The sequence below is a fragment of the Balearica regulorum genome, chromosome 14 (assembly GCF_011004875.1).
Source record: "Balearica regulorum gibbericeps isolate bBalReg1 chromosome 14, bBalReg1.pri, whole genome shotgun sequence".
NCBI lineage: Eukaryota > Metazoa > Chordata > Aves > Gruiformes > Gruidae > Balearica > Balearica regulorum.
Genome location: NC_046197.1, coordinates 16,579,294 through 16,599,923, shown reverse-complemented (window position 1 = coordinate 16,599,923; position 20,630 = coordinate 16,579,294). Strand labels below are relative to the sequence as shown.

The 20,630-nt window shown below is 41.6% G+C and overlaps 1 protein-coding gene across 4 annotated transcripts; it reads right to left on the bottom strand.

Annotated features, from left to right (window-relative positions):
* Positions 1-11,728: 11,728 nt before the first annotated feature.
* On the bottom strand, positions 11,729-20,229 carry NME5 (NME/NM23 family member 5). Of its 4 annotated transcripts, none has more exons than XM_075766580.1 (6): positions 20,097-20,121; positions 18,712-18,878; positions 16,542-16,747; positions 16,066-16,166; positions 14,935-15,053; positions 11,729-11,971 (listed from the first exon to the last, which is right to left on the bottom strand). In XM_075766580.1, exons 2-6 carry the CDS (start codon positions 18,838-18,840, stop codon positions 11,885-11,887), a joined length of 642 nt encoding a protein of 213 aa, XP_075622695.1. In that variant the 5' UTR covers positions 18,841-18,878; positions 20,097-20,121; the 3' UTR covers positions 11,729-11,884. The 4 variants fall into 4 exon arrangements, with proteins under 4 accessions (XP_075622695.1, XP_075622692.1, XP_075622693.1 ...); XM_075766577.1 differs by lacking the exon at positions 20,097-20,121 and adding an exon at positions 19,968-20,064; XM_075766578.1 differs by lacking the exon at positions 20,097-20,121 and adding an exon at positions 19,655-19,716.
* Positions 20,230-20,630: the final 401 nt, after the last annotated feature.

The following is a 20,630-nucleotide window of genomic DNA, read 5'->3' as shown; positions in this document are numbered from 1 at the left end:
ATCTCACCGATCGCCAGAAAGGTCACAAATCACCATCCAGACCCTTTCAAGCAGTTGGGAGCACTAAATTGTACCTCTTGTACCCAAACAGCATCCAATCTCCCTGGGCCAGGCCAGCTACATTGATAAGGAGATAGTGTAAATGGAGCCCAAAATTCACAATTTCCTGTGCTTTAACGTAGCCAGTGCTGTATTGGTGGGGGAGTCTTATTTAGATTATTTTAGATTATCTTCCTTTGCAAAGGGGCCTGTGGTGATCAAGGATTTGTCACCATTCTGCTTCAGTGAAGAGGATCTCAGATTTCATGTGAAACCAAGTACAGGGTGATTTGTATGTTTTCAGCACAAATTTAGTTACAATTATGACCAAATAAATATCTGGGAAAAGTAACAAATATTGCTACTAAGAGAACCGAGAGTGGCAATCAGCTCCTTCCAACTCCTTTGAGTTTTAAACCCCAGATGGTCTTAGGGGCACTTCTGTTCTCTCTGTTCTGTGAAGATGAGGTAATTAATTTCCACATCACTGTGATTTGTTCGGTATCATATTAACCACCCCACCTCGTATCCACGCTAACCACTGACAAAAACCCTTCAACTCATTCCCTTGAAATTCGGCTCTAAGTGGACACTGACCTCACCCCAGGGAACTATTTTCCTGGAGACTTTTTCTAGTGCTAAAAACACAGTTACATCTTGGTAGCCTATTAAATCCACATGTGAAAAATAAACTCATGTATCATCTTGTGCATGCAGTTTAGCTTCCTTTTAAGGAGACATAAATACATTAAAGCATCCCATTAAAGCCATTTACGTGTCTTGTTTTATTTTCCCAGACAGGCCGTTTCTTCCTTGGATATTACCAGCTTTTGGGAAAACATATCAACTAAGGAGTAACGGAATAACAGGCTTGTCCTTCAGGTGCTACTCCCTGAAACAAACATCACCCTGGCCTGTGTTTTGAACGATGGCAGCTTTTCACACAGACCTCTTTACACCCGAGACGCTTCTTTTTCACAGCCACGTAGTGATGGGGATAAAAAATTAAAGCCCAGAGGCTGGAAAAATGAAACAGAAAGCAGCGAAGCACTGCTGAGACAAGCAGATCGATGCTTACAGAGTACAAGGAGACTTGCCAGAGAGACGTGCCCCGTGGGAGCTACGTTCGGCAGCAGTTTGTCTCTGGGGTCGCAGATGTCTGGGAAACGAAGGGGGAAGAGCCGCGGCGGCAGGTCCACTCCCGGGGTTTAGCCCAGCATTGTCCTCTGCTCTGTCGAGGACGATCCATCAATCGTCGTTCGGCGGCTATCTAATGATCGAGGGGCTTCTCTGCAAGCATTTGACTACTACAGACAGGCAGCGAGCAGTGGGATGTGAAATCTCCAGCTCGCCCATCTCACCACTGCGTAGCTGTTTCCGCGATGCATGGAAGGCATATCCTTATTTTCTGACATACCAGAGGAGGCACACGCTCCTCTTCTTGCTGACAGACATGGATTCTCAGGACAGCTAAATAAAACAAACCAGAACAGGTCTAGTGGTAAAAATCAACAAAAGTCCTTAAGAAAAGGTCTGGATGTGCTAGTCTTCCTTCTTAATTCCAACTGTGTCCCTACTGCCATGGACACAGAGGCTTTCAGCCTGTTCCTCAGAGGTCTGACTGCTAATCCACCCCCAGTCCTTGAGGAAGAAATGCTCTCGAGATTTCATCTGGGTTAGAAATGGTCCTTGCTTCCTAACGCCAGCCCAGCCGCTGAGACAGCACTTTGCGGTTCCGACTGCTGCTGCTACGACATGTTTTTGGTTGCAAGTCATGCTGTGACAAATTACAAAGTGTTCTTTCGCTGAAATGCCTTCAGTAGCATTTAAGAAAAACTCCAGGTTGCACAGATAAGGTAGCTGATGATATGCAGTTTTTACATTTCAAGTTTTTTAATGTATTTTTGACACCTGTTAATATTTTTTCAAACTTTTTTGGCAAAAGAGGTAACTGTTTCCAGCAGAAAGCAATTTCTGCCTAACTTCATCACAAGCCTGCAGTGCATGACATGCAAATAATACCACCGCAAAAATGCAAACGGCTGGGGAAAAAGGTGAGTAACGCAGTTGCTTGGCAAAGACCGTCAGCAGCCTGTATTCTCACTTAGAAATTTGAGAACGCACTTGCTGTGATGCAAGAAGAGATCACAGCGGGCCAAAGGCCTGGAGTCACCTGACGTTGGCTTCTCCCTCCTCTGCCCCGCCAGCAATAAGGGTTTGTGAATACTGGGAGGTCACTTGGAAACACCGCCAGGCCGAGGATAGGTTGGACAGCCTCCTCACAACGATAATTTTGTCCTTTTTTAGGATGCCAGAAGAATCCGAGGTCCTCAGATCTGGCCTCAATTTCCTATTACCTCAAAACATCCCAAGCAATGTGTTCAACTCCCTGGCTCATGGTCTAGAGGAGCAGACAATCTCCTTCCCAGGCTCTGTCATGCAGGATAGCAGAAAAAAACAGAGGGAATGCGTCTGGGCAGTGGTATACACTTCCATATTACTTTGCTGCTATGTTTATTTCCACAGATTTTTTTTTTTTTAAAGCACTTCTTCAGGATCCTACACGTAGCCAGTACACTTAAAAACACTCCTTCCACATTAATCACTAAGAGGAACAAAATATTTTGTGCTGATGCTTGCACTGGAGAGCTCTTTTTTCCCTAGGGAGCTGTGCACTCCGTGACACAGGACGTGCGGACGAAGCACACTTGTGTGCCACAGTAAGATAATCAAAGCAAGATCGTTACATCAGGATTGGACATCTCAGGGAAGGGCATACAAGAGTGTTGTAAGAAAGGGAGCAAGTTTATGCTTCCTGCAGCAGTGAAGATGAATGTATTGATTGGGCCTGAAAGGACATGAGAAAAGACAACAACTTTTCTGCAGGACAGATCACTAGAACTAAGAGACCTAAGCTAGAAGCAGAGCCTACAGGTAAGTGATGGCTGACTTTGATTCATAAACCAAGGTTAACTACTTATCTGAAATAAATAATAATTTTAAAAAAAACAACCAGGCTTGGGACCAGTTTTCAAAGTGTTTCAGCCAAGGAAAGTGCCCTTTCCACTGCAGTGGGCAGTCAAGTCAACTTTCAGTGCAGCCAGCAAGTCAGATAGCTGGTGCAGAAGTCAGGAAAAGTCAAGCCTAAAATAGAACACGCCATCAGCTGTTCACGTAGGCACAGCCCCATTTCTGGGGGAGGGGGGGTCACCACGCATACTCCAAAGTGAGGGTCTAGATACCTTCTCAGGATGTTGTCTCTGTACTTTCAGTCATTCGAGAAAGCAATAGCTCTTTGAAACTACAGAGTGATGCCACAAAAGCTTGATTTCCACAAAGGAAAGTCAGGTATAACAGCACCTATGGCAAGGACAGCCCTGTCTAGTCTATGTAGGCTTAGCCTACTCCCAGGCAGCCTCTCTCCGCTGCAACTTCGCTTCAAAGACTCTCAACTCCATCTCTTCTCTCACCTCCCAGAGCCTTACTAATTTAGCTGAAAGGGTTAACTGTGACTCACCTTATTATTTCTTCCAAAGAAAAGATCCAGAAAGTTACCACATTCCCCTTAGGTGTCTGCACCCCCTGCTGTGGCCTGAACTTAAGACACCAGAGGAGCTGCAATATTAGCTGCACTGGAATGTTTTGGTTTTCCCTTGCAAAACAGGCCCATCTCTCCAGTGTGGATGTGCTTCAGTTACCAAAACATACTTGAGAGGGGGAAAAAAAGGGAAATTTCCTTCTTTTATATATATGTATTTAACTAAAGAAGTCACATTTTTGTTGAAAGCAAACAGAAAAGGGCATGACTCAACATGTTCCCTTTTCACTATATACCAAGGTAAGAAGAAACTTTTGGAAGACAATTTTTTTTCTCTAGAGATTAAACAAATTCCCATCAGCGATCTGTCATCTCCGGACCAGTGTGCAAATCCCACAACCTCTGTGAGCAGAAACAATTTAATGTTACGCATGTGTGCGCATAAAAGACATTTTATTTCTGGAAAACCCACTTGGCACCAGCTACCACTATTTCCCACACACGGGTGGGTTGGCACATACAAATGGTGACTTCTGAAAGTTCTTTTGTGTTTAAGCTTTCTCAACCATAAGGAAGAGAACCTATAGCAGAACAACTGATTAATACTAGGTGACAGTGAAACAATTGATTTTCATTGGAACTGGATAGATAAATAAAGATCCAACTTCTTATTAGTACAAGGGAGTGAAAAGCAAAAGCTGCCAGTTCATACTGTCAGGACATTACATTTTCAGGTCATATGCAAATTGACATAATCGTATTCACCTCAGTAGAATTATGGCAGATAATGGTACCTAAGGACATGGCGCAGCATAGCGTTTGGTAGTAAATCCATATAAGCACACATAAAACTGTTAATTTCATTTTAAAAATATACTTTACCCTTACAACTTTTCCCTTGCATCAGCTGATGGTGACATCAACTGTACCCAGAAGGGAGCAGAGGGGGGGAAAAAATAGCTAGAAAATTTAATTGTCCATCAGTCTTTGCTCTCTCTGTCCAGGTCAGTCCTGCCTACACAGACCTGCGATCATCACTTAGCTGCGCAGAGTATTTTTGCAAGGTGGGAAACGTTTTATTTCACTGTTGCAGGAACAGAGGAAGACACAGGCAGCCGAAGCTGAGTTTGCAGAGAACATGCCTGTCCTCAACTAGCCTTTTCTCTACCTGTTCTTTGTTTCACAGCTCCAAAAGATGGTGTAAGATACACACTGCGTGGTTTCTTCTTGGATCTTTGCCTTTAGTGGCTGTAGACAGCAAAACAGAATGGCAAACAAAATGGAGATGCTGCTAAAGCAGAGAAACACAGATCCTCCTGGTCACAGACTCCTCTGTATCCCTGGAGCTGAGTTACTCCAGCGTCACAGCCGCACTCCAAACCTGCCAGTTCAATACAGACACGACATCAGAACTATGCCGGCTCTGCTCATTTTTCACTTCCACAGATGAAGCATTACTTCTCACAGGTCCCCAGCTTCCCTCTCCCACAGCTGTGTTATGTAAAAGATTTTATATGACTATTTTCAGTTGAAATGTTGTTTTGGCTTCAATTTATTCCCACTAAACTGAGTTTACATGTAATTGTTAGTGCAACACCTCAGCAAGAGACATGCTAAAATACCATCTTTCCCTTTACTATAAGACATTCTTACAAGATGTTAGACCTACTGATTCTTTAAGGTTATTCTGCAATACATGTTATTTTTAAAAATAAGCCTTTGTTGGACTGAAATAAAACTGGCCACTAATTTCTGATCGCTGATTTAGGAAGTCCAGGAGTCATTAACAGACTCATAGCAGGCATTACTACAGCAACAGCAATGTTCTTCATTAAAACATCATACCACACACACAGAACTTCTCTACATATATTCAGGTAACAGTTGCTGCTTCCTAAGAAACATTTCAAATCATGATATACCAAATGATCCAAGCCCCAAACATCTGGCAAAGCCTGAGAACACAGGTGTTAAACTCCCCTTAAACACGTTAACTCTCCTTAAACACGCAGATCCCAGCAGTGCATATGCAGTAACCATCTGCTTGTGCAATTACCTGTGCTCCTACTCCAAAGTCTAGCGGAGGCAGTAGGTGCACGAGCGCTAATGCTCTAAAGAAATAGACTGTTCAACCTAGCAGTCCATGAGGTATTGGATGATCATGTGAATACCTGCCACGTTCGGATGGGAAAATTGAGATGTTTGGCACACGGAAGACTGTGTGTGACATGTGTGAATTCAGGACAAGCCTGAATTCAGAATTTGGTAGCCTTGACTTGCATTCTGTTCCAAAAAAAGACAGTGAAAGACTTCATCCACATTAACTCAGTGGATATTAGATTGGGCTACAGATCCAGTACACAGTGCTGAATCTCTTCAAGTACAAGCAGGTGTGTTTTATTGAAGAGATATACTGATACACTGGTCAGCTGATATGACATAAAGCTGGAACTAGAGAGAGATGGGTCTTATTCTTGATCCTGCTGCTGCGCCAAAGGATGACCTGAGGAGTGTCATTTCACTTCTCTGTCTCTGTCACACTTGTACCATTTGTGTACTGCTCATTCTTTTGTACAGCGTTCCCTCATCTACCGAGGAGAGATCCTATAAAGAAACTAGGTATCATTATTAAAACTCTGTTCACGGATTAAAATTGTTCATTCCAGGAATCCCATGTAGTCTTAAAAAAGAACATTTTGCAGAGAGAATGAGCAGCCAGTAAAGATACATCACAGCTGCTTTGTAGTGTGGTGACATTCTTTCCCATAGGTAATGATGAATTAATAGCAATTAAAACACTCAGCTTGGAGAATGCCTCGACACTGAGTCAGCGCCCAGGTGAGGCAATGCTTTATTGCAGTTCATTAAAAAAAAGCAATAAAAGGCTTAAGAACCATCACAGATCCTAACTACATGAAGCTAATAATGAGTATGATAAACTATCATTTACATGAATAGGAAATTGAACGGACATTTCATTTCCTATGCCTTTGTTGCTCCCATTCAATTGAACTGATGGTGCTATTCAGGGAAGCCAGCATGGTGCCTGTTTACAAGAGAACTTTGCAAAACAAAGACAGTCACGGTCAAAACTTTGCTGGTCAATTCAGTATATTTACATGGAAGACCTCTGAAGAAAAAAAAGTATTCTGAAATAGCCTCATGAGATAGTTTAGTTGCAAGCGGTAAGTAGCAGGGAACGATCTCATGCCTATCTAGATGTGTGGTGGCCACAGAAAAAAGTGTCTGGTTTTCAAACAGAGGCTTGATCGAACTTTCCTCATTCAGGCAAAAATACCACTCCACAACTCCCTTAGCAAAATGGCAAATGACAAAGTGTTCTGCATGCAGAAAACAGTATTGTCCAGGGCTGGCTCCAGAGAAATCTGGCACAAACTCTTTGCTTTCAACAGGAGCGGAGAATATGCCATGCCAACATCTGACAATACATTTCAGACATATGTATAACGTACCAGCTGAGCAGCTCCCAGAAACGATCCAATTTTCCTTCTTTCTTTTAACTAAAAGAATAGAATTGCTCTGGATTTACAATGAAGCAAACTGAAAGCACAGTTGGAACCACTGTGTTTAAGAAGACCTTGCTATGCCATAACTTTTCACGGTTCGGTTGCTAAATTACACATTATAAAAATAAGTAAGTGCAATTGAGAGACTGTGTTAATCTCAGAAGTTTAAACATCACCCTGTAATGACTGCTTTATATTGGCCCATAGTAAAGCACTTTATGGGCCATGCAGGAGATTTATCCACACGCGTACGTTAAATACTTCTGGGAATTTTCTCACATAGAGAGATGAGGCCTGACACAAAACTAAATACGTACAAAACATTGCCATCATTCACACTGCAACAGGAATGCCACCCAGTAAGAAAAAAACTTTACAACACCTAAAAGAGATAAGAACCGAAAGCCAGCATAGCAATAAGACATTGCTTTTGGAAGCCCAGAATTTCCTAACCTGACAATCCATGCAGATTCTGGAAACATGACAAAAAAACAACTGTCCCCTTGCAAGGAAATGAGATCTTAGGCATTGACTATAAATAGATTATAAAGAAGCATGGGTGGTTTGCAGAGTAGTTTACTAAAGCCAAGAGTACTCAGAGCCAATTAGGTTCTTGCACATAAAAATTCTCTGGAATTTAGGGTGAGTTCATACATGATTGCTCACCCAGGCAGTCTGGGACTGGCAGACTGCGCCCAACCGCCTTTTGCAATTCTCTCTAGTAATAAAGAAGATCCATCCGGGCTGACTCAGAGATCCTGTGTGAGAAAACTTGAAAATAAAGCAAATATGATGGTAAAAAAGTTGCATATATGGTACCAGTGGTTTTTTTTAAATAATCATGCTTCAGAATAGTACCGCAGCTAAGCAAGGAGGAGTCAGTCAGGTGTTTGCATGGGATAAAATATAATGCCATACAAGACAAACGTAAGCATACCCAACAAGGCACCACATGAAGTACTTTCTATGAAAGCATCGCCTCCCTCAGCTGTAAAACACTCACAAGCAGTAAACTGAAGAGAATTCTTAATCCTTCACTGTTATCATTATTAGAGTATCATTCACCCACTTGTCTGCAAGCTGCCTTCGTCTCCCACCAACTGCTTCGTCTTATAACAATGCCTCATTTCTGGCTCAGAAGACCAACAATAGGCTCTCCCCTGAGCTTATGGCAGCAGCTCCACCATCACTTGGCAGGAGGCAGCATAACAATAATTTGACAGGCATCCTCCCAAGAAGACTCAATATATCAGTCATGCTGCTGACACACTCCACACCCAGAGGAGCTCATCCAGACTACACAAGATTTCTAGGTACGGGCAGCTGTTCCTGATGGAGCATAGCAAGTTTTTCTGTTTCACTAACAGCTGAAAAAGAACATACCTGTTTCCTGTGATGGTCCTTGTGACACTGCCATGCTGGTTTGAGCTAAATCTCAGTAAAGCAAAGCAACAGGTAGTCAGTAGAGAGGACTGAAGTCCTATTTCTAGTCCAAAACAAATCTACTGACTGGCATCTAAAAGGAAATAGCATGGCAAAACCAATTGTAAGTTATCTTTTCATGATGTGGAAGGAGTCTCTCTTTCAAAAAAAAAAAAAATTACTCTTCAGATGTTTTTTTAAAAAAGGAAATTGAAAAACCACAGTATTTTCAGAGGATGCACCATTATTGCACAGTGCCAAAATAAACCAACATTTGCCCAGAATGACACAAATTATCTTGATCTGACAGCTCCAATTTAACAAATTAAAATTAACTAAGACCCTTGGGTCTTTAAATAGAATATGTCACTGAAAAAAGTAAGAGTTTGAGTCACTCTTTCCCTTCATATAGCGCCATCAGACAAACATCCATCAGTTTATCATCAATGTACCAGTTTTGCTTAGACAACAGTTGTTCAAAGGATGGTCAAGATTAATAACTTGAATGAAGACAGACAAATCCTCTCCTTTTCTTACATGAGAAAGACGAGGGTTTGCGAATCTCCATGTAACACCTTTTTTTGTTGTTGGTTTTTTGTTTGTTTGTTTTGTTCAAAGTTGCCAAGTGAAAGTCCTAAGATCTGAATAGGAACTCATTTCTGAAGCTTGGCATGCTGAAGTGCTCTGACTTATGTAGGCAATGGGGAACTGGCTTTGACTGAGGCTTCTGCCATCTTTAAAGTATGTTCAAGGTTCCTGGCAATTTAACTGCTCTTAAATATAATAAATCCCTTATGAGACAGGCAGGCTGAACAATCTCATACTTCAGACTAGCTTAATCTGTATAGTTCCAAGAATAACTTCCAGTGCAGGTGATAGCAAGCAGATGATAAGCAAAGTTCCAGGAGAAAGTCTGTTGAAAAAGTAGAATTATGGGAAACAGACTGAACTGCTGGTTTTATGGACATAGCTCTATTCCAGCACTCAGGCAGTAAAACTAAAATGAACTCCCCCAAAGTTAAAAATACCCAATAAAACTCAATAGGCAAGATAATTATTTTGCCTCAACAGAGTGACAGGTCACTCGTTCCCACAGAGAGCAGCTTACCTTGCTGACACCAAATAGTGAGACATCTTTCAGTTCATCTGTTTTTTTCCAAAGCTACATTTTCCATGATGGATTTATAACCCTGGCCAAGCCTATACCAATGTGGGCCAATCAAAAACCTAAGGACCAAAAGAAATGTAACAACGTCCTGCAACAGCCTCTCCTGTGGTGTCACAGCTCCCCCAGGGGACCAGGCTCGTTGTCCCATTTTACATTCCAAGGACTGATCTGCCCACATCCTACTTACTAATGCAGGCTCCTCAAGAACTCAGCTGTGAGATTTGTTGGATCAATATTTGTCCTAGGTGTACAGATACAGAGTCAGGATGGTACCTGAGGGATGAAGGTATCTTCTCTCTTTCTACCTTTCCCTTAGAAAAACAGAAGTGAACACCAGTCAGCAATTGGAGGTGTTAGCTCTAATATTAGAGAATAAATCCATGATACCATGATAGACATACACTTGAACAACTGAAACTTTATATTGCATGGGTTATAAAGGTAACACTTGCAACATCAGCTGCTTTTGGGTTTTCTCCTGGTAAGGACCCACATACTCTCTATGGAAGTTATAATCTTTTATAGGCACAACATACCATAGGTCAGTCACAAAAGCAAAACTGAAAACTCCAGCAGTAACATAAAGGAGGTATTTAGTGTCAAGCAGTACCACATCAAAATAAGTAAGCAAATACCGTAATAACTAAGAAAATACAGGAGAATGTCTTGTGAATTCACCAGATTTTTGTTTTGATTTTTGGTTTGACTGACAGGAAACCACAAAGCACAACTATCCTGTAATTGGAGCAGACATGTATGGGGATAATAATTATAGGCAAATAAATTAGTTGTAAACAGATCTGTTTACTGTATTTCTAACCACCTCTTATTTTTTTCTTCATATTTGAGGGTTTGGGCTTCGTTTTTTGTGTTTCCTAGAAGTCCCAAAATTTTTAGGTCTCGGTACTATAGGGACCAATTCCCTAAATGTTTATTCTTTGGGCTGGCAAGAGTGGTTTATTTCACTGAGCAGGTCAACAATTAGTTTAAACAAAATTTAATGTTACAGACAAATGACTTATGTTTCTGGTAATTACTCAAGTTGGGGAGCAAGTTTTTTCATGAAACTAATTATGAAATTGCTTGTTTGTTTAGTGTTAGTCAAGTATACTAATATTTCAGGGTTGTGAAAATGACACTGTTTTCTCTATCCTAGCCAGTCAAACCATAAGATACAAACCCTGAAGTAAACAGTGCAAGTACAGCTCTTAAGAAAATTAAAAAGACTTATGCTCCCTAAAAAAAAAAACCAGTCCAGTTACTTTAGAAAAGGTAATAGTGTGGGATTAACCCATCGCCTGTTGAATAGCATGGCCCCTAACCCATTCTCTTGAAGTTCTCAAATAGAACACATTGAAGTTCAAGGGTAAACAACAATACAAGGAAAACAAGAAATCAGCATACCTTTTAAGAGCAGGGGAACACAGAAAACACCCTTAAGGTGAGCTGTTCCAATTAAGCACCTTCCTTTCAAACAAATGTTGGAAGACAGCATTAGGTCTTGACTACAATACACCTTGTGACACCTAATGGGAATCAAAGAGTGATTTATAATCACTGTGTCTTTTGCCACTGAGATGGAAAAGGTCCGGTTGACGTACCGTCAAATAAGTCCTTCAAATTACATTCTGACAAAATACGTCAGGCTCAAGTGAATCATCTTCAAGAGTGACCTTAGCTTGGTGATGTAATCAAGCAATTAAAATTCTAAAGTTGCTAATATGTCTCCAGTAACTGTTTTCTGTTACACCCAAGTCCCTCCCTTCATAAGGGAATTTCTGTCTGCTGAAAAAATGCTGAAACATAACTCTCAGTTTCACAAAGCACAGGCCAGCTGTATGTCATTTGGGAATCTGCACTGGTGTAAGTAATTTGGTTCTCTCCAGACAGCCAAACCAAGATAAATGGAGAAAACAGCAGTTAAGTCACACCTGGATGGGAATTTTGTCTTTTTCTAGTTACCTGACACCATAAATTTATCAAATAGTTCTACATTCACTTTGTTAATAGAAAAGGTACTAAAACTATTAAATCCTGGTTAAGTGTAGTTTATTTATCCCATGAAGACACAGATAATTATGACAAGAACATTAACTTCAGATAAAATTGATTACATAGCCAAAGGATACAGTGAAAATGATAATGTATTATTTGTAACTCGGAATGCTTGAGATGGTTTCCACTGAGCTCTCATCCCTGATATTCTTCTTCAGTGATCTGATGCTGTAGCCTAGGTTTATTAGGATTGTGTTCAATCAGCCAGTCAGCAAGCCAAGTCTGTGGAAGAAAAAACCCAAACATTTTCAGTTTTCCATTGTTTTCTATTAAATGTATGGGAGAGCATTAAAAAGCATTATTTGAAGCCTCTGATGCAGATACTCTCCTACTGTGCTGCAAAATGAAGAGCTTTCAGAAAAAATGGACATACAAATAACCTGGGTTTTTTTTAAACACTCTTTTAAATCTTCACAGCTTATATTGCTTTTGAACAATTCACACTGACCTTTAGAAGACAACTTTTCCTGACAGTGTCTATCTTTGTGTATGTATAAGAACATTTGAGCCATACTTCAAATAACCCGGTCAACTCTGTTTTGGAATGAGGCTGTACACTATGCATTAAACTGAAACTTTTGAAATTCATCTTGCAAGTTTTCCAGCAAATTGTACTTAAACAAGAATGCAGGAGGCAGGAATGCCAGGAGTCCTAACTTCATCTGCCAATGTCTTGGCCTGGCCTTAGGCAAATTAACCCTTTTCCTTGATTTCTCCACTTTTAAAGAGAAGTTTTTAACACATTCTTATTTACTTCACATGCTGTTGAGGATTAGTTTCTGGAATGCTAAGTACAACAAACTCCATACCACACTGTGAAGTGAAAGAATTGATAGAATAGTAGACCAGTAAGGTAAGCAACACTCTCCTTTTATTACCAGGTACAAAAAGATTGGTTTGCAAAGAAAGAGACAGCGAGCAGAGCACTACAACAATCGTCACAGGTTAGGCAGTAATTGCAGAAGAACAGTAAGAACTCAAGACAGAAATGGAAAACAAACAAACAAACCAACCAATCCCAAATCCCAAACCACCAAAGTCAAAAAGCCCTTAGAAAGACTACTTGGGAAAAAGAGAAAAATTTAAATCATTTAAGTCTGATTATATTTATTCCTGTGTTACTTAGGGAATTTGCTGAGACAACCTCTGTGCTGCTAGCAAGTATTTGTGAGTGGACAGGTAGTTTCTGATGCCATCTTCAAAAGGAAAAAAAAAGAAAGAAGGGAAAAAAAAAAGAGCAGCCAAATCACTCCAACTTCAATTCTTCAGTTCCTGGAAGGATACTAGAAAAGAACCTCAACATTCCATCAATCTCCCTGTAAGTTATCTAGCAGATAGCAAACAGAAAAGCAATAGCCAACACATATTTCTGAAAAAAAGTTGTATCAAATCAACATTATTTTCCTCCTGTTACAAGGTCATAGACCTTATGGACAGGGAAGAAGCAAATACCATGTTTTCATTTTAGTAAAGCTATTGACAATGCTTCATATAGCTTTATAGCTTTCCTACAAGCAAGGAAGGAAAGCATGGTCTCAATGAAGTTAGTTACCACATAACTGGCTAGAAAATTGTGCTCAGAATGCAGAGATTAATTGGAAGCAAAAATAAACAATGAGTAACAGAAATGTGACTTATAAGGTAAGAGGAAATAAATCAGTTTTTAAGATAGCGAAGAGATGACCGAAGGGAAAAAAAGATCATAACACTCTTCAAATATGCGATGGGTTGCTGCAAAAAAAGGAGATATTACATTGTCTCCAATGTCCTCTGGGGATAATAAAAAAGTAACGGGCTAAAAATTGGAGCACAGGAGATTTAGGCTAACTTTTAGTGAAAGTTTTTCAACTAAGTATAATTAAGTACTGAAACAGATTGCCTAGGGAGACTGTAGCTTTTCCATCATTTGGAGTGCTAAAGAACAGGCCAGACAAACATTTGTTAGGAATGGTTAGATACAATTGGTCTGGCCGTTGGGCAAAGGGATGGATGAAAAACTTCATCTCCGTTTTCTAGATTTCGATGGTAACAGTGCCAGACATACTGATAAAGTGAAGAGGTTATAAAGCTGGAACAATCACAGTACGTTTAATCCGACCTCATGTATACCACATAGTTCATAGAAACACCCCTGAATTATTTTTCAGGCTTTTTTTCTTAAATGTATCTTTCAGAAAAATGCAATGTTGATTAAAAACCTGATAATGACACAGAATCCACCACAACTGCCAGTAAGTTGTCACACTGATCTTCAGTGTGACAACTGAAGTTATCTTCATTCTTAAAGAAATACTAGCATGAATGACTTGAACTTTAAGAATACAAAAAACATTTACCATATTTTTCCAGATGAAAGAAAGCTAATTTCGTTTAGGGACAACACTACCGACAAAAAAACTAACAGGAAATTAACTCTAGTCTTTCCACTAAGAACTGTAATTTGAATGACATCCACAGTTAAAAGGAATAGCGCGTGAGAGGAGGGCAAGATGCATCAGCTTGATAACTAGAAAGGGGTCACAAGAAGACAGAAGAATTATCTGTAGGTCAGTTTGATTATTCAAGATACATTTCACTCAAAAGAATCATAATTCATTTTCCTGGTGAACTATGGAGTAAGCCAAGTAAATGCTAATCAATGCTGTATAGTCAAAATAATAGCTTATGCTAAAGAAGTATTGATAATACTAATTTAAATAAACATAACAATGACAAAATATAGACAGCCTTGCTAAGTACTCTACAGTATTTTACTCAACTGTATAACTACTACCAGTGTGATTAGCATCTAATCTCACTTAGTATCTATTGAGAGCTATTTCATCTCAAACTCACCTCAGAAACAGTATATAAAGTAAAAGCTTGTATTTGACATCATATGATAGTACCCATTTACCTTTCCAGCCATCTGTAACAACTATGTGTTAAAAAGAGTTTTATAGAAGTCACCTAAGAACCTGTCATTTCATCAAGGCTGATTTCATTTAGTCCTGGCCCTCATTTCATCTGTTAACAAACCAATCAGCTGCTTGAAAGGCAAACGTTATTTGATTCGCTTATTAGCGGGTAGCTAAAACAGCACAGCTCTTTAACAAAAGAGCAGTTTTCCTAGATACAGGGACTTTATTGATTCAAAGTAAATGTATCACAAAGCATACAACACACTACTGATATCCCGTACGTACCATTGGATCTGCTGGTTTCTCTTTACACAGTGCAGTGAGCCCAGCTAGTAATGTAGGCTTTACATAAAGGTTCAAGTAATCCCTGGCTCTTTGTCCAGCTGGAATTGGCTCCAAGATCACTGTAAAGAGTAACCACAGGTGTTGGGAAGCAGCTTGTAGAGTGATTAAAAAATACATTCTTTCAAAGGTTGTTCATATATGAACTGTTGTTTTCCTTAATAAGTTAATAATACATAATGGTTTTTATTACTTCTCCCACAACAAACTGCAAAGAAACTACATAAACCCCTTTACAATAGTAATCTTACTAATTATAGCCAATTATGAAAGTGGAGGAAATCTGATCATCTGGGGAAAACCTATATCCTTGAGGACGCACTGTGGGCAGGAGAGAAACAATATATGCCATGTTTAGTACTTCCCTGTTGCAATGTGAAGTCAGTTTCTGGAGACCCTAAAAACCTCACCTTAAGTCCTGCTTTGGCATTTGGGTGAGGAGAAGAGACATGGTTTGCAATGGGTAAAGTTTGTAGATGAGCACAACATCTTTTATTAAATTAACTGATACAGTTGATAAAAAGACAAGTTTTTCTAGCAGTTTCCCTTGCACCTTTCTGTCCAATAGCAAAGCCATCTTTCAACTGTTGCATTACAAACAAGAGATCCTCTCCCAGCTTTTCGAGGTTCTATCGCCCTTTTCTCTGGCACTTAATTTTGCAATCGCACTATCATGTGAGCATCCCGCTGCTGTTGAACAGGAATTACTCAGCCTGAGCCCCAGAAGAGAGTCAGTCTTCTCAAGCCAACAGGAGTCCCCGGGGCTGACAGTGCTAGAAAGACATGCTGGAGTGTAATAGCTTGCCATTTCCTCTCATTTACTAGCTCTGTCTGCTCCAATTCCCACACCACAGAGTTGGAAAAGTAGAAGTAATCCCTGTAACTATAATGGCTCTTCAGATAGATTTTCATAGCAGAAAATATCAGCTTATACATAGACACTCTCACATTCTCATAAACTAACCCAACCTCTCCTAAATCCAATTGTATCTAGAGTCCAGACAGAGACAAGTAATAACAGAGAAGGACGCTATCCTCCCAAAGACTGGCAATGTATTATTTGTACCATTTTACCTTCTGGAAACATGAATCGAATTTCTCTTTCTGCTGAGGAAACATTGAGGCTGCCGTGGAGCGCATTCCTCAGGTCATCAGTCCCATAGATTGCTCTTAAGCTGAAAACGAGAAATAACTGCTTGGTAGGCAACTGCACATCTCTTCCAAGTCTCTACAGTCTGAGAGCATATGAGTGCAATATATATGGACTAATTAACAAGGCATTGGCTTGATATTGTTTTTAAACAGAATAAGTAGCTACCTAAAATTTACATTCATGCACTCAGCATTCTCCATAAAATGGGTGAACTTTACATACTAAAAAACCACAGGTGAAAAGCTATGTTACATGAAATTTTATAGCTATGAAGCCACTCCAAATCTGTATCTCTATTGTAAAAGAAAAAAAAAAAAAAGATAAAGGGAGAAATTCTGGTCTCAATTAAGTGAAAGACAAAATCCTACTGACTTCACCAAGGCCCATCACTAGTTACCTGTGAGGGTGAGTTCTCCTAGCTCTTACACTGTTCGATGGTCCAAGCAATTCCTTCCAGTATGAGACTGCACAATGTCTGGCAAGAACCATAGCAACTAAAGGCCCGGAACTCATATAGGCTGTTAAATTAGGAAAAAACACTTTTCCATATTGGTCTGCATAAAAGTTGCTACATTGCTCTGGGCTTAACTGGAGTTTCCGTTTCTATAAAGGGTAAAAGGAAAAAAAAAAAAAGTGAAAGAAAGCTAAAAAGCTTGCTAAATTAAGATAGCTTTCTACCTCAGACCAAATACAGTTCTCTAGTGCCATGGTACCTTCAAGTGCAGGAGAACAGACACAGAGTAACTTCCCAGCCTAATCTGATTCTCCCAGATCTGATCCTCTTTGAGATACAGAGTAACAAAGAGCAAGAGTTTTCCAAGTCAATTAAGCAAACAGGCCATTTGAATAAGATGTGATTTTAGCCTATGCAAACTCCATCATTTAATAACTGCCGGGTGACTTAAACTACAGTCAGGGCAGAAAAAGTGAAGAGCATTACAAGGGCAGGATTTAATTACTCAGCTGCTTCAGCATAATGGTCTACTTTTAAACAATTTTCTCTTCAGCCCACACGGTTATTTATGCAATTGTTCTATTTTTCAATTAGTACTCATGTTTTAGGATTCTCACAATAGCTGCCTAGCCTGCAGATGCCCAGGATTAGGTGGTTTGGGAGGTCATCAGACAGCATAGGGCAGTCACAAAAAGAGAAGAAAAAAAAAAATTTAAGCGCATTCTTTGAGCAACACAGAGTGCCGCAAATTCAGATTCCTAATAACTTTGGTGCCGAAAGTCACTGGAAACATCAGAAGACACTATAAACATCTTGGCACTAAAAAAAAATAATAAATAAATAAATCTAATTTCTCTCATCTGCTGATAGATTTTGTATATAAAAAAGAGAAAAAAAAACCAACCAGAAAGGGGAAAAAAATTTAAAAAGAAAAAAATATGGAAAAGTGGCATTTACAAGAATAAGAAAAATTATCACATTTCCAGGAAAAAACAAACAACCTAAAATTATATCTAGAAGCCCAGTCGTCGCTCGCTCGCTGTCACAGAGCCAACCACCCCGGCCAAGGGCGCTGCCGCGGGGCCGGGAACCGGCGGCGGGGGGGAGGAGCAGGCGGCGGCACGGCCCCGCCAGCGCTGAGCGGGGCGTGGGCACAGCGCCCCCCAGCGGCCGGCTCGGCCCCGCCGCGGGCTGTAGGGAGCTGCCGCCCCGCCGGGGGCAGCGCTGGGGTGGGGGGGCTCTGCCCGGGCACCGACCGGTTGTAAACGGCAGTTAAAAGAAGAGGAACAACGTCCTGCCAGGCACGGAGCAGCACTGCTGGCTCCTCGCCCAAGAGCCTGACACACCACTCGCTTCAGGCCATCCAGCGCTCCTGTTCTATTTCCCACGTTCTGACCTAGTGTTATTCCTTTTTTTTCCAAATGCTCTTACAGAGGGAGCGTGTGAAAAGCTGCATAAGAGAGGACTGAGAGAATACATTTCTTATTAGCTAACGGCAAATTTTCTCTTAACACAATCTCTGCTGAACGTCCCACCCGAGAGCCTTTCCCAGCAGCACGGGGTCTGACTCCAGCGCTCAGGGCAGCATTCCCACGGCCACCACATCAGGTCCAACATGTAAAAGCATACGCTTGGTACTGCCAATTTAAATGAAACATTTGTAATACATCCATAAAGTCCATTTACATTAAAAACAGCGGAAACAAAAAACACATCAGGCCGCAACTGGCTAGCTATCTAATTCAATTAATTCTCAAAGTATCCACTTGGCAAAAGCATCCTGTCTGAAATCCTGTGATACCACAACAATACTCTCTCCAAAGAGTTACTTTGGACTGCACATACCTGCTACATGTTTGCTAAATCTGGGTTTATTAACAAACCCTGTGTTTTCCTGCGGTCATCAAAATAGTTGGTCTGTTCTGTTCCATCCCATGCACCAAGAGAACGTATCCTTACAGAATCTGGCAGTGGTGGTTGATGACATATGAACAATGCAAATTAATTTTTGGACACATGAGCTTTCAGTTACTGGCTTGACTGCTGAAAGTTAAGATAAATACTGTTCTGATTTATAAACTGCAGCTATTTTTCCCAGAGCACAACCTGTTACCTGAACAATCAGAAATCCTGACCGGAGAATGAGATCCTCGATTTCTTCTTCTTTATCGACGACATCTGGTTTGATGAGGGCCAGAGTTCTTTCCACAAAAATCTGAGGATTGGGCATTAACACCTGCATCTCAGCTTCTAAATTAGAATTCACGTGCTCCTTTCGTACTGCAATGACACCAGTTCGTGACATTTGGACTTTGTCGACCACACAGTCACCTGCGGTGACATTTACCGTGTACTCTAGGAACGGAGCAGATCATCCCCATTTCACAACAGCCACATGAGATTTTCTCTGGACTAGTTAGTACTCTGTAGTTCACACTCCCATTTTCAGTGCAGCAATATTTTGTGGAAAATAAGCCAAAAATCGAATGTTGTTAGCCAATCATAAAGTGCAAACTATTCTACTATTTCACTAATTAGAGAACATATGACAGAAAGAGAACTATTATGATACACTTTGCTATGTGCAAGAGCAGGCCAGGCTCACTGCGCTCCACCTCCTCCATCCACCAACCCTGCGTTCCACCAGACCCAAAATCTGTATTCTTATCGTGGCACACCGCGGTGGCTGCTGTGCGGGACTTGGTACTTGAAACTAGTCCATCTGTAAGCCTCAGCATATTTCTCAATTGTTATTTAATTCTTATATTTATGGACTCGGGACAAAGCGTTAGTTTTCCAATTGATCCATCAGGCCATTAGCAGGCTATTATAATACAAAATTCTCTGGTGAACAGAGGAACTGCAGAGGGTTTGCCTACAGACTTGTCACCTTATTTTCCCCCTCTTCCCTCTGCCCCCACGCTCACAGCCAAGGCTCTCTCCTAGACAAGACACAGGTACGCAGCCAACTGACCAGCTCACTGCTGCAAAAATAATATATAATTGCTCAGTTATATCTGCCTGCTCAGCTGGGATGATCTTTTCTACACCTATACCTCTGAGCCTCCTCGTTCGCTTTCAAATTTAGTTGAACAGGCTGCGGCCCCCATCGAGGCAGCTGCCACCGCCCGCAGGGAAGGAAAGACCGAGAGCTGAGCACAGGACAGCGGGGCTGCCTGTGCCTGGGAACCAGACTGGAAGTGCACACACCGGAGCGTTCAGAGCAGCCGGCCGGGCGCTAGAACACCCCGTCACGGACACCGGCAGCCTGAGCGACCCAGGACCCGATGGAGACACGAGGATGCGGCTCCCTTCGCTCCACAGACCCCTCCCCACAGCCCGGTCCGGGAAGGGCTCAGTCCCGCCTACCCTGAGGGACCCGCCGCCACGCCACTAGCTCCACCTGGTCCGCCCCCACAGCCCAGCCCAGCCCCGCCGCCGTTCCGTTCCGTTCCGGGGCCGTTGGGCCTTTTCCGTGGGCAGCGCCATGCCACGCACCTTCCTGCTCCGCCGCCGTTGCTAGGCGACATCGGGGCCCGCTCCCCGGGCGGGAGGCGGGCGGAGCGGCCACAAGATGGCCTCCGCGCCCCTCAGCTGTGTGCGCGGCTGGGCAGGGGCGGAAGAAATGGCGGCTGGGTAGCACCGGGCCGTTAGCAGCCAGGAGCTGCCGCCTTCGGAACGCGGCTCGCAGCCCGGGAGAGCCGCAGTCTCCGGGCAAATAACTGAGGCCACGTCTGCCTGTTTATGGGCACCTCGTGTGACAGGAGAATAAGGAAGGGAGAGCTATCAAAAACCTCATTTCTCCATGACAATAAAAGCTTTTATGTCGGTTTTACCTCACGCTCAGGACTGCTGAGGGAAGGCGTGATCTTGCAGCAAACTGAGGTAACACTCTTTGCTGGAAAAAAAGAATAAGCGTACAAGCCCTTCTTTAGGTTATTTAAATATTAATATTTATTGTGGGAGCATGCCCACTGTTTACATGCCTGAAGGACATCGGCAGGATCGGGCACTTAACGTATGCAGCCTTCT